Below are 14,941 nucleotides of genomic sequence, written 5' to 3' on the forward strand. Positions count from 1 at the left end.
TGTAATTTATTTTCTTTTTATTAGAGTAAAATGGAAAACACGTCCGATAATCAACCAGATTCGACTGCCGTAGAGGAGAATTCCCAAGTACAAGATCGCGTACCGACCCCTGTACCGCCTCTAGAACTGCCTCCTCCAACAGCACCGGAGAAGCCTAAGCGGAAGATGACTCCAGCGCAAAAGGCGGCATTGGATAAAGCGATCGCTACTCGACAAAAGAACCTGAAGGAACTTTCAGAAAGGAAGAAGAAAGAGAATGAAGCGAAACGACTTGCCGAAGCAAAGGCGATACTTGAAGCCGAAAAGGCTAAGAAAAAAGCGGCAAGAGAAGCGAAACAGAAAAATGAAAAGCCCGCAACAAAGAAAGCGGCTGCTAAAAGAGTTCAACACAATGAACCTGCTGCGGTAAGGTCAACTGAAGATATGGTGACGACGATCGTTGAATTCGATCATGACGACCAAAGATATGATGATCCATATGGAGGAATTTTCGGATAAAAGTTTTTCTGTTGCAATTTTTTTTTGGTAGCTTTATAAGAAATGTCTGTTGTTCCCCGTAACTGGTTATTTTCGACAAACACATTCGCAAGAAGTTACAGTGATCCAAGGGGAGAATCTGTAGCAAGTTTCTCTCCAACTGGTCAAAATGTTTATTCCACAAAAACTCGCGGACTGACTCCCGTCCGTATCACTTGTGATTCTAACTCTGTTTCTTTTATTCTTCAAAGGCTCGTGCTTAGTATGGACGTAACCACCCTGAAGAGTGGTGCTCCTGTACAAGGCGCAGCAAATACAAAACTCGGGATGGAAAGCATCATCCAAAGTTTGACGGTTCGCGCCGGAAATGAGGTAGTCACAAAGATTGATAACTACCCTGCCTACCTTGTGCAGAGTTACCGGAACTTGAATAAAGGCATGAAGCAACTTCTCGGTCAACTCACCGGATACGGTCGAACGGATGTGTTTGCTGGAACTTCTACCGCGGCAATCTCCATGCACCCCACTATCGGATTTTTCCACCCAACTAATGACCAGTTCCTGCCAGTTTGGGCACTTCCTAATCAAGCGATGACCATCGAGTTGGTGCTGGCCGATCCAAACACTGTTTTCACCTCGGTTGGAACTGTTGATGAGATACAAGTCTCGAACATTCGTTGTTTGATCCCCTACGTGACGCCGCCTCCATCCATTGTAGTGAACGCGACGAGGGCCATCGCAGACAGTAAGAGCATCTATTACGATTACGTCCGTGCTACTCAAACTGAGAATGCATCTAGTGGTGGATTGCGTAACACTTATTCACTCCATATGTCGGGTGTCAGAAGTTTGATTGGATTCGAAGCGTCCTTCATCGACGACGATGTGTTGGCCGATCCGACGAAAGACAAGAGCGAGGCTTTCTCCGATCAAGGTCTCCGTGAATGGAGGCTTCAATTGGGACCTAACCAGACGATCCCTAATGGAGTCACCGGATTCACCCATGGGCCTTATGATCGTCAAACTTTGCTTGTGTCTCAACTTACAAACAACGACTGGAATCAACTCGGAGATCTTGATATCAATGTGGCCGATTATAACAACAAAAACTTCTCCTTTGCGTATGCCTTCGCTGATAAGAGCGAAGGGAGCCAAGCCGCACTCAGTTTTACAGGTACTGACTCCATCCTTAGAATTCACACTCAACACGAACCCGGAAAGGCTCCTTCACAGCGTGTCCGGTTGCAAGTAACTTATCACGAGAACGTAACACTTGCTATTGGCGATGTTGTGCAAGTTATCTAAACATCGCTCCATCTCTTTCCTGTGCCATTTTGATTATCTTGAGCTTTAGTACCCGCGTAGTGCTGGGTTGGCTTTGTTGCGGCTTCGTTTCTCACATATCCAGAAAAGGTGGTAAAGTCACCAAATCAGGAAATCTCCTATAGGGCAAATCCTGATTTGGTGACTTTACCACCTTTTCGATACGACTATTCTAACGATCCACCCTGCACCTTATCAAGGAAGTCTTGTCCTTGTTTGTTGATCTCATCAAGGCGCCTCACTCCATGCGTCGCGGTAGAATCAATGCGCCTCGACGTTTCTTTCAGTTTCTCATTGAAGAGTGGTGATTCTTGAACCGCATTGTTTACGTTCGTGATGAACTTTGCTCCCTTGTGACCTGTCTTTACCGCTTGATTAGCGAACGTTCGGGCTTTCTGATAGTATGCTGGGGCATTCGATATAAAGTTATTTGCCTTCTGCTTCAAATTCTTAAGAAAGTTGACCATTTTATCATAAAGCTCAGAGAATAAATTTACTCTTCTTATGGTAAATGGCGCTATACCGTGATAACTACCTTGAGTTCCAAGGTATCAACAGAAGTAAAGGTATCCCGAACATCCAGCGACACCAGATCGGACGTGCTCTAGATTATAACCATCTAGATCCCGAGACAGGCCGTCCCGAGGTTATTTATTCATGGAACCGGAATATACACGACAAAGATCTAGCGACGAAAACCAATTATGTCAAACCGGTCCATGAACAGCCAATCAGTAGTGCGGATATCCTTAAACTATCCGCCCAGAAGAATTACTCTCAAGCATATAAGGATGGGATCGAATATCTCAAAGCGGAGAAGGATTATCGGGCAAAGGAACGTTACCTCGACAGCATAACCCCAAGCCGAAGAAATACGACCCTTGTTTCAACCTCTACATCAACATCTGGGCTTCCTGTTCCCGATACTGAAGGAAGGGTTTATAACTATGACGCCGCAACGACACCGATGACCGGAATGATGTTTGAAGCCCCCGCGAATCTACACGAAGTCCCAGATCTCCCTAAGAACATCGCCGGTAAGCCAATTCACCCGGTAATCTTTACAAGGGAGAAATCTATCGTGATTGATCCCATTACCGGCGCTGGACAGGTAAAAAGTGGCTCAAGTTCGGTCTTCAAATCACCCGTTGTAACGAACAATTTAGGATATCAGGAACCTATGATGCCAGGAGCGTTTCCTAATATGATTGGGCCGGACGAGGTAAAGGTTGAGGCAATGTCACCAGAGATGAAGACGGAAGAAGTTAAGATCGATGCTAAGCCTGAGATAGCCCTCACAACGATTACCGATCCGGCCAAGGTTGAGGAAGCCATATTGAAATCTGAAGTACGCAATGAGTCTTTTACAACACCAGGTAAGACGCCTTTTGGTAATACTCGGAAAGACCGTCGCTTCGATCCCACTAAAAAGACTGTAAAGAGAAATCGCGTGGATGATTCGCTTCTACAATCCACTTTAACAAACGGACAAGAACTTATCGGAGTTTCAGACGGCTTAAAGACGGAGGTACAGTTATTTGACATGGCGGAAGCAAGGGGTCGATTGTATGCAGCAGGGCTAGATGAAACTATGAATCCTTCAACCAAACGGAAACAGGAAGAATCACTTAGAAAGGAAGCGTCGAATAAGCGTCAAAGGACGGATGATCTACCGCTTCCTCCGACAAAACGACCTGTTGCACAGGTCGGATCTAGAGACGATATCCTTTCTATTAATCCTGCGGTTAAGCGAAAACACGAGGTCTCACTCAGGAAAGAACCATCAAACAAACGGAGGAAAGTAGATGACGCAGATGAAATCCAACTGGTGGATCCTAGTGTTCTGGAAAGGAAACGTGCTGGCAGAAAAGTGAATGCCGCTATCGTTGGGGAGACGATTGTTGACCCAGTTTCCGCACAAGTTAGACGAGATGTTAAGGCCTCTTTGTTGAGACCTATAGCAGCATTGCGTGGACAAGATCCAATTGAATATGCTGCCATTACACCCAACTTTTCGACGGGCACCTATGCAGAACCCACGGTATCGCTCAGGAAGAAGAAGGCAGCGGATGCAACATCCACTCGACCTGCAAAGAAGGCACGCCTTGCTTAGGAGGTTCATTATACATGTTAAATTTTGTGAGCTCTATTGTAAAATGTCTGGAATTAACTCAAGAACAGGATCAGGACTTAGGGAACTCTCAGACACCCATCTGAGTTCGCCTGTTGTTTCGGGCAACATGAAAGCGTATTCAAACAACGCTAAACTATCCGGCTTTGATTCGGGTCAGTTCAACAGACTAATGAACAAAAACGGACTGTTGTTGGTCAACGATGTTAAAACGGAAGATCCGGTAGAACTACAGACAGATAAGGGTGTGTATACATTAGGTGTGAAGATCAAGGAGTCTGAGGATTTCTCTATCGATAGCACAGGCCGCCTAGAGGTCATCCCCGATGTGCCAGAATTTCCTCTCCAGAAAACTGACAAGACAGTTTCATTGCTCATAGATTCACCGCTCGGGGTAACTGAAAACGGCTTAGGGTTGGCGCATGATACAAGTTTGAAAGTCACGGAAGACGGGTTGTCCGTAGTGTTCCCCGAAGTAGAGTTGGAAAATCTCTCAGAACCCCTCTCTAGAGACGAACTTGGTATTAAACTCGATATCGATGATACTCTAGATGTAAAGAACGGCTTATTGACAGTCGTTCCAGAAATCCTAAAAGCACCTTTGACGCGTGACGTGATCGGTAATATCACATTGGATTATGACCATTCGCTTCGAACGATCGACGGGCAATTAAGTGTTGTCCAAGAAAATGTAGAAGCCATCGTTGACGAAGCAGTGAAGGTAGCAAAACCGCTTTCGAAAGATGCAGACAAGGTGATCCATCTTGATCATGGAAAAGGCTTGAAACTCAGTGATGAAGGGAAACTGGTGACAGATGTTGATACCGTTATTGTGGGAAGAGGTGCGATTAGCAACGATAAGGCAAGGAGTTTGGCTCTCGATGATCTCATGCAAGAGGGGTTTGATTCTCTCGCGGATTTCTTAGGATCTGATACAGATGTGGATACTACGGTTATTCGTCTTAAAACTACAGACGACTTCCAACAAACAGGAAACAAACTTGCAATTCGCTCGAAAGGCATGGGACAGATTCCATTCTACTCTGCTCTAAGCGGATTCAATGGAGACAGCAGTTTTACCTATAATGAGACGCTCAATCAAATGAATGTTCCACATCTTTACGTGAACAGCAACTTCAACCCCTCGAATAACGAAGTGCCAACATCCGCGTATGTAGAGCAACTGTATCAGGCAGGATCAGGGATTGATATATCTGGAGTATCGAATGGTCGAAGGACTGTTGATGTAAGAACAGATGCTAGTCTCGCTATCGATAGCAGCCAGAATCTAAGTGTCAATGTCTCGGCCTTATGTGATAACAAAGGTATCCGAGTCGTGAACGATAAATTGGCGATTGGGCTCACCTTCCAACAGGGCAACGGTGGATTGAAGATAGAAAATCAGAATCAAGTTAAACTTGCTCCCTCCGTAAGTGGTGCAATCACTTTTGATGGTAACAATACATTCGGCGATAAGCTGACTGCATCAAATGGAGTCAAACGTGTTGAGAATGATCTCCAACTGGATCTTCATGCGGGGGATAATACCGTGACAGTAACTAACAATTCGATAAAGGGTGCGTATACAGGATCTAATGGAGTGTCAGTTACGGGAAACACTATTTCCGGGGCCTACACTGCTGGAAACAACATCTCGATATCTGGGTCAAGCATTAGTTGCACATATCAACCTGAGCCGGAAACTCCTACTGTCATCACTGGTGCTTTACCTATCATTGTTACCGGAGCGGATAAGGAATTCAACGTGTCCAAGCAGCCTTTGGTTATAACTGGTGGTTCCGGAATCCTCGTTGTTGGCTCCGAGGAAACCGGCTTCAATATTTCTTCCATACAGCCCTACAAGAACCGAAAGGAAGATGATGATCCGGAAGAGAAAAATGAGGAGTCCGAGCCGTCTGGAGAAAGTGATCCTCTCACAGCATCTGGAACTAATCCCGTAGTCTCAGTAACAGGTCCCCTTTCTACAATATTAGGCGGTTCGATTGGTCTCATCGGCCCTGCGGCTTGCGCTCCTTTTGCCACATCTGCTATCGGTAGCGTCGGGGGACTTCTCGGAGGACCTGCTGCAGCAGCCGGAATCCTTGGTGGTTTCATCGCTGCAAGTGGTCGAGAAAGAAAGAACCAGAAAGACGCAAATGGTAACAATGTAGTGGATTCAAAGGGAAACCCCGTTCCAGATCCAAACGGATCGCAAGTTGTGATAGCGACATTTCGCAAGACGGACGACACATCATGCGATGTTACGAGATTACTTTTTGACACTCCACCTCCGTGTTCATATCTGGGTATTGCAGGAGAGGTCCCACAGCAGGCAATCAACTTGGGCATGTTACGTGAATACGATTCTACAATCATACAGCCAACGTATTTAAATTTGATAAGTCAGAATACAAGTCTTCTTCAAACTGCTATTGATAGTAAAGTCGCAAAAACGGATACCATTCCATATGCGAGAATAACGGGTGCTCCAGATCTCACCATCTACGAGAAGAAATTAACATTTGCTGGACCTATCCTCTCCAGAGATACATCTAATACCGTTTCGGTCAATACCGGAAATATCACTACTCTTGGGACACTCACATCTCTTAACGTAACAGGCGCTTTGACCGCCGGCTCCATAAGCAGTCCTACCTTGACAAATTATCTTACAACAGCAAATGCAGCCACAACGTATCAACCTCTTAATGCTCGTCTTACTAATCTTGGGAACATTGCGCCAACAAACACGTACATGCTTATCGCAAGCGGAGGCAATTTCATTCAATTTAGTCCTGCAGATGTTCGTGCAAATCTCTCATTAAAAAATCTGAGTTTGCTCGATACTTTAGACTACACTAGTTCGGCGTTGGTGAACAAACCTACGCTTGGTTCGCTTGCAGCACTTAGCAGTATTGACTATGCTTCGACGTACATTACTGGAAAGCCAACTCTTGGTTCTCTTGCAGCACTGAGTAATATAGATTACACTTTGGCTTTACTTACAAACAAGCCTTCGCTTGGTTCACTTGCAGCACTGAGTAGTATAGATTACACTTCGGCTTTACTGACAAACAAGCCTTCGCTTGGCAGTTGGGCTGCTAAATCCGTTATCAATCTTGCAAGCGCAGATGTCACCGGTATTCTTCCTGTTGGAAGTATTGACCCGATCATTGTGCTTGCTGGAACCGGTTTGACTAAAAATTCTCAAACTTTAAGTGTCAATTCTGTACAGACACAAATTACAAGTGTCGGTACTTTAACGGGTCTTTCTGTAAGTGGAAGTTCCACATTCTCCGGTGCAGTCACTGTTCCTACACCTACAATTGCAGCAAATCCTGCAACAAAAGGATATGTGGATGGGTTGATTTCTACAACATCCGGAAATGCTCAACCTCTTAATCCTAAATTGACTGCTATTTCTTCGAGCACTGCTACTCTCAACAACTTCCTTGTAGGAGATGGAACTAATTATATCAGTATGACTCCATCAGCATCTAGAACAGCACTAGGGCTCGGTTCCGTGGCGTTAAAGAACACCATCACGCTCACAACAGATGTGACAGGTATCTTGCCTCTCGCCAATATAGACGCCCAAGTAAGCACCAAAGCCTACGTCGATGCTCAGACATCAACAGTTGGCGCAGGATTGTCAAAGTCAGGCACGGCCATTTCAGTCAACACGGACCAGTCGGCTGTTATCACCAAAGTTGGAACTCTGCAGGGGTTGAGTGTTACAGGCGACGTGACCATATCAGGGAACGCCATCATCTCGACAGCCCCAACAGCAGATACACATCTCACAAATAAGACTTATGTTGATACGCTTCTAAGTGCAGGAACCGGCTTAACACGTACAGGAAACAATTTCTCTGTCAATGTGGCTCAACCTCAGATAACATCGGTTGGAACTTTAACATCATTGAACGTTAATGGAAATGCGAACTTTGCTGGAGATGTCATGGTATCAGGAAACGCTGTCGTCTCAACAGCACCGACCTTAGCAACTCATCTTACAAACAAGACATATGTTGATACGCTTCTTAGTGCTGGAACAGGATTGACACGTAGTGGAAATTCGTTCAGCGTAAATCCTGCTCAGCCTCAAATTACAAGCGTTGGAACTCTATCATCTCTGAATGTTGGTGGAAATGCGAACTTATCCAATGTTCAAATTGCCGGAACGATTGATTCTACGTCGACAAATTCAGGTTCGCTCCAAGTTGTTGGCGGAGTTGGTATAGGGAAAAGTGTGGTGGTTGGCGGCACTGTATTCCTAGGAGGAACAACAGCGAACCTGAATACGACAACAGGGCAGACTCTGAATATAAATAACGCTGCATCGACTGTAGTTACTTCTACTATTGACTCTAACGCCACAAATGCCGGTGCCTTCCAAGTTGCTGGAGGAGTTGGCATCTCAAAATCGCTGACGATAGGAGGTGCCAACCTATACATGACTGGGACTAACCAAACAATTCAATGGTTCAACACATCCAATGCAACTGGTAATACCGGAAGCACTATCTGCGGAAACTCAAGTACGGCCGGATACTATTCAAGTAATTCGTCCATAGGAGATATGTGTATTCGAGCGGTATACAACAACGCACCATCCAATTTGCGAATAGGGAATTCGCCGGGAATTTCCATTATAGATGTTCTTGCCTCTGGGAGCGTAATCGTCAATACCACGACCGATTCTACCTCGACAACAACTGGTGCATTCCAGATTGCTGGTGGTGCGGCTATCGCAAAAAACATTTTCCTAGGAAATTCGACAAGTAATTCATCTTTGATAATCGGGGGGAAAGAGAAATATCTAAACTTTGTTGATGCTTCAGCGGGAGTAGCCTTTACCGTCGGTGTGAATAGAGCGAACAATCGACAACTATGGATTATGGACTCTGCTAGTAGCACAGCATCATCATCTTTGTATGCGATGCGAATTGTAGTCTCAGGTACGGCCTCTCCATCAATTGGAGCCGTGTCTACTGATGGGTTAACAAACGCAACCCTTGGTTGCAATAGTGTATTTGCAATTTCTGATGTTACGGATTCCTCAAGTGGGAACACAGGAGCACTCCAAGTAGCAGGTGGCGTTGGAATTGGGAAATTTCTATTTGCTGGTTCTTCGGCCACTGGGAGTCATACACTGCAAGTAAACTCAACTTCCGTTGACGTCTTGAAACTTCAGAGTCTTTCCGCGTCGGGGTTTTCAACTATCGGTTTCCTTAACAACACAGGAACGATAGTGGGAGCATTCGGTTATGCTGGAACTGGTACAAGCGCTCCAAACGCTGGGAACTTTTTCCTTTATTCGGGGTCTGGCGCTAACTTTGTGATAAACAGTAATCTCCCAAGTGTACAGATTCTCTCCACCATAGATTCTACTTCGACAACATCAGGTGCATTTCAGGTGAGAGGTGGAGCGGGTATCGCAGGGAATGTCAATCTTGGTAAAGACTTGAATGTTAATGGGACAATATACTCCAATATCGTCTCCACCGGGCCTGTTGTATCTTCGCATCTCGGAACACCTAATTTGGCAGCGGGGAGTTTCTCAACACTTCCAATTGGAGTCGGAGCGGCTACAAATAACATGGCCAGGGTATATTTCAACTATGCCGGAGCGGGTCTTGCAACCAATACATTGGGTTTAGGGCTATGGAACTCACCACAAGGTCTCACCGTGGATGGTACAGGAAAAGTTGTTATTCCTACCGGTTCTATCAACAATTTAACAGTGTCAGCAAACATGACTTTCACCGGGAATTTAGCAACAATTTCTGCTACAGGTTCACAAGGTCCTCTCTCCATAGATCCGAACCAAAGTTCCAACCCTTATGTCAGAGTATGGGACGACTTGAGAACTGTAGGAGATTTTTCCGTGTGGAATTCGGCCGAAAATACCACTTGGTTCAAAATTTTTACATCTAATGGTGTTGCATCTGTCTTTACCACAACCGATTCCACAGGAGTAGGAACCGGTGCGTTGCAAGTCTCTGGAGGCGCTTCTGTTGCGAAAAACGTAAATGTTGGAGGTAACGTCTCGGTCTCGAACACTGCTGATGCAACCTCTAACACATCAGGCGCCCTTGTAGTGAATGGAGGCGCATCTGTTGCGAAATCTCTATATGTCGGGTCAAATGTTAACGTGACCGGTGATTTGAAGAGTCCAGCATTAACATCGACAACTACTTTATTTCCGTACCCCACAACGCCAGCAACAGGTTCCTCATGGAACGGCTATACAGTTACAGCCTCCAGCGAATACACGTATGCAAATGGAAACGGTGTAGATGGATATACGGGACATCCATTCGATGCGTACATGAACGCCTCCATTGCATCCAGACTGCGGTGGGCAACATCTAGCACCTCAACGGCCAATTTAGGTTTAGATTCAACAACACAAAGTCTTCATTGGTCGTTATTGAGACTGCCGTCGGCCATTCCTATGAGTTCAATCAAACTCACCGCCTACCTGATGGACGCCGTGGCGATGCCTACTACGTTCTCCGTGATTGCCGGAACAACCGAGTCTGCTATGGTAACAATCGCGACGTTTTCGAATATACCTGCTTCGAGTTGGACCACAGATGGGAATTCATTTAGTTTTGCAAATACCATGCCTTATGTAGTATGGGGTATCGCATGGGCATACGCAAATCAGACGACAGCGGGTGGAGTGGCGATAAGACAGATTCAGTATAATCAAGCCGTTCCCAAAGCGACCCTTGTTAGCGCTTCTGCAAATTCTCTAGATGTTACGGGTGCGATAAATACGAACACGGTTACGTGCAATACAACTGCATTAGTGAAGAGCGACTTGACATGTAATACGAACGTCTATGCTTCACAAATCATTCAATCTGCTGTTTGTATCAAAGACGGTGTGGTTGATACGTTGTTGACTAACGGGAATGGCTACACAGGGGGTTTCGGACCCATTGGATGGAAAGCGGGGATGTCTGGGGTCGTGGCCCACGCCAGTTTCATAGGGTACATGAATGCGAACAACACTCGAATTACAGTAACTGTTCAAATATTAGACCAATCTTCTACTGTTATCGCCGCGAGAGGGGTATCGTATTATTGCGATATCAATACGTATAATACTAGGTATCCGTTCAGTTTCCAAGTGCCGTTGCTGTTCTCTTCGACGAACACTCAATTAAGCGCGAGGATCGTCATACCGGCGAGTATTACTCTTTCAAACAGTTACCTCAATTTCTGGACACAGTGTTATTAGATCTAAATCTCAATATCGAGAACACCCACTCGTTCATTTTTATCACTTCCGCAGATCATCCTTAATTGCCCGTCAGTAAAAACGACTCCCAGATATCCGGACTTGTAGAGGAACTCGCGTTTTTCATTGAAATTCCGCCGAGTCGCTATCGAATAGATCTGTTTGAAGATATATCGGTTATGTTCGTTCATTTTAATATATGCCATGTATCCGGGCTTTGATTTCATCGATAAACAGATTCTTTCGAGGCTCTCTAGATCAGTTATGGTGAATCGCATCACAAGTGTGTTGTCGATCAACTTGATGTTATCGTTAAGAGCGAAAACGGATGTTGGCATATTTATTTGATAAAGCTATGGCAGGTATATAATGAATTCGGAACAAGCGCGAGAATAGGAAGTGATTACCAGCGCGAGAAAAAGTCGGCACCCTCGTCTTCCACCTCTTGAACGACTTTCCTCTTTGGCTTCTTCTTGAAGTGTTCCTTATATTTGTTGAATAGTTCCTCGGCTTTGATAAGACTGAGCAAGCGATCAGATTCATATTCGTCGAGGATCTCTGTTTTGATCACGTCCTGAATGAACTCTTTCCGTTTGTCGATCTTTTCAATCTTTGACATTGTAGTGTACACCTTTTCATAGACAAGATCGTCGTCGCCCATGTTTAGAATAGAGCTCAGAATAAAAGAAATGGATAAGCGCGCTTACACCTTCAAATCGAGTGGGGTAAATCTGAGTATTTTGGGTAGCTGAGAATGGTCAAAAAAACTCAGTTGTACTTTGATGTTTGAAAAAAGTGTATCGTTTTTTTAGAAAACAAAAAGTGATATTAGTGTTAAACCCGAAACCCAGACACCCAAAATATATGTAGAGAGTATTTGAAAAGATATAGAATATATATATGAAGGATAGATGTAGGAAGAAGAATAAGTAAGTTGAGAAGTAGTAGGAGTTATGGAGGGGAAAAACTGGGAAAAGGGGGGTTAGACCCAAAGCGGCTCAGAAAGCTCAGAATGAAAGAATCGCACGGGGTAAGAAATAGGATAGATGGGGGAGCGACAGAGCGGGCCCGATATGGACAAGTCCTATCGATAGGAGACGTGATGTAATAGTTTCCTGCGATTCGGCCTTGTGGCGATAAGTTTCGGACTTGTACAAATTCGATACTTCAAAGTGTCCGAGTTTCTAAAGACTTGGATTTAAAGGGCGTCCGATTTTAGTAGGGAAAACGCTGGGTATTTACTGTGTATATGTAGGATAGCTATGGAGGCGAAGAGTTAGAAAGTTAGGGGATTAGAGAATAGACCTGCTTGACGATTAATACAGAAAGAAGAGGATATCCAATTATGACGATTAATACAGAAAGGATATCCTAATACACCGATTAATACACAAAAAGCATAATGTTTTCTAACGATTAATATACAGTGAGATTAACAGTGGTTCAGTGCATGTGTATTAATCTGAGATTAATACACATGCACTGAACCAACAACCCATTCAGGTTGTCCGCGTTCTTCGATTGGTGGAGGAGGTTGTGGAACTGCACGTTGCGGAAATTGCTCTTCGCGATGTGGTCGTAAAATATCAACGTGAAACACGGGCCAGATGCCGCTGATCTTCGATGGTGATAAATCGAGTTTGTAGGTATCAGGATGTGCTCCTAGTGCGATAATTTTGAATGGTCCGATCCACGTAGCTGAGTATCAAAGTCCTCTTCGAGCGTCTACTTCTAGGTTGATTCCTTGTCGATTAAGATCGACGAGGTTGCCAATTTTGTGTGCGATTGGCGTTCGACCTTTGTCGTGTTGACGTGCGAATTGATCTTGCGATCTCTGAAGGTTTTCGCGTACGATACGGGCGATGTCTTCCTGCCCTTTCTTGAAGAGTTCGATTTCGTTTCGATCTACAGCTCGAAGTTTAAGTTCTTGTCCTTTGAGTGTTGGATTCCAACCCGGGAGGATTGGAGAGCGTCTGAGATCTACTTCGAATGGCGATAAACCTTCATATTCCTCCCTCGGAGCGGTATTGTATGCGAATTTGATTAAAGGCAATAGGTTCTTTCAATTGCTTTTGTCGTAGTTGAGGTATTGCTTCCAAATCCTTTTTAGGGTTTGGATGGCTCGCTCAACTTTGCCGTCAGTTTGCTGATGACGAGCCGTAGCAAATTCGTGTTTTACACCAAGGAGAATATCGAATGCGAGGAAGAAGTCGGAAAGTGCGCGAGGTTCGCGATCCGTAACGAAGACTTTTGGCGTACCGACATGTTTCCAAACATGATCTAGGAAGACTTGGGCTAGTTCGCGTCCAGTGATTGTCTTCTTGATCAGTGTCAGAATCACACGTCCGGAAAGGTAATCAATGCAGACGAGACAAGAGTTTGTTTCATCTACTTCGAAAATGTCGAATCCAATCGTGTGCCATCTTCCAAAAGGTATAGGAAGAGGTCCAAGAAATCCATATCGACATTGACCAGGTTTGAATTGTCGACAGGATTTGCAAGTTCCAACGTCTTTGATGACGTCGGAGCGTACGGTAGGCCAGTAATAATCCGTAAGAATTCTCGCGAGAGTCTTCTTAACACCGAGATGTCCTCCGGTGGCGAGTTCGTCATGGAATTTCCGGAAAATCTTTGGGCAAATGTCTTCAGGAACGTACAGACGTCCTTTGTGTCGTCCTAATCCATTTTCGAACGTATAACGGAGTTCTTTCGAAGTTTTCTCATGTTGGGGCTTTCGAGAAATTTCATCGAGATAATCCAAATATGGATCTTCGCGTAGCGCTTTCTTCCATTCTTCTTCTGAGCAAGTAGGTGAGTTTTGTGGATCGTCTGTCATAGCGTTGGAGGAAGGTTCATTGACAAGCATGTTGCTGATCTGCGTATGCATGTCGAGGCGTCGTTGACGATCTACACATCGAGGCGCATAGATTGGATTGCGGGAGAGCATGTCGGCGATATGATTCCATCGTCCAGGTAAGTACTGAATATCGAAATCATACTCTTGTAGCTTCTCCACCCAATTGGCTTGTCTTCTGCTCAAATGGGGTTGCGTTTGGATGAATTCGAGTCCCTTGTGATCACTTGAACATCGGAAATAACGACCAATGAGATATGGTCGGTTGGCGACCAACATCTTAACAAGAACCAAAAGCTCTTGTTCGTGCGTAGGATATCGAGTTTCTGCGTCCTTCATCTTTCTAGAAAAGAAGACCACAGGCCGGAGCCAAGGTAACTTCTTCCATTGTCCGACGAGGGTAGGCAGATTCGTAGGGATCGTTTCATCGCCAGAAGGTTGTCCAATCCAGCCAGCGATAGCGTAGCCTGATGAGTTGGTATAGACGTAAATCGGCTTGGTTTTATCAATTGTTGCTAGCGTAGGCGCATTGATCAACGCTTCTTTCAACTTTTGAAATGCCTCTTGTTGCTCAGGACCCCATCGAAATTTGACTTTCGAAGATTGAATGCTTGATAGGGGCAGAGCGATGTCCGAATAACCTTGTACAAAGTCGAGGAAGTAGTTCGTGAACCCTAGAAAGCTCTGAACTCCTTTTGTTGACTTTGGAGTTGCCCAATCCTTGATAGCTTGGATTTTCGAGGGCGCGATGCAAACACCATGTCTTCCGACAATATGTCCACACCATTCGAATTCTTCTTTAGCCCATACGCATTTTGAAGGCTTGATGAAAAGGGCGTGTTCTTCAAGTTTCTTCAGGATACGATCGACGTGTTCCAGATGTTCGGCTAAGATCTTCGAG

The 14,941-nt window shown here is 44.9% G+C and overlaps 2 protein-coding genes across 2 annotated transcripts; one reads left to right on the forward strand and one right to left on the reverse strand.

The window, feature by feature from the left end:
- Positions 1-741: 741 nt before the first annotated feature.
- EV422DRAFT_572503 (uncharacterized protein) lies at positions 742-6,102 on the forward strand (the record flags this gene model as incomplete). The annotated part of the gene is made up of 5 exons (XM_053073136.1): positions 742-1,651; positions 2,484-2,837; positions 2,967-3,176; positions 3,988-5,856; positions 5,990-6,102. 5 exons carry the CDS (start codon positions 742-744, stop codon positions 6,100-6,102), a joined length of 3,456 nt encoding a protein of 1,151 aa, XP_052920658.1.
- A 3,673-nt stretch (positions 6,103-9,775) lies between these two features.
- On the reverse strand, positions 9,776-11,847 carry EV422DRAFT_572504 (uncharacterized protein; the record flags this gene model as incomplete). The annotated part of the gene is made up of 3 exons (XM_053073137.1): positions 9,776-10,064; positions 10,419-10,512; positions 11,616-11,847. The coding sequence occupies 3 exons, from the start codon at positions 11,845-11,847 to the stop codon at positions 9,776-9,778; spliced, it is 615 nt and encodes a 204-aa protein (XP_052920659.1).
- Between the last annotated feature and the right edge of the window lie 3,094 nt (positions 11,848-14,941).

Source organism: Fimicolochytrium jonesii, assembly GCF_025526975.1.
Source record: "Fimicolochytrium jonesii strain JEL569 chromosome Unknown EV422scaffold_47, whole genome shotgun sequence".
NCBI classification, from domain to species: Eukaryota; Fungi; Chytridiomycota; class Chytridiomycetes; order Spizellomycetales; family Powellomycetaceae; genus Fimicolochytrium; species Fimicolochytrium jonesii.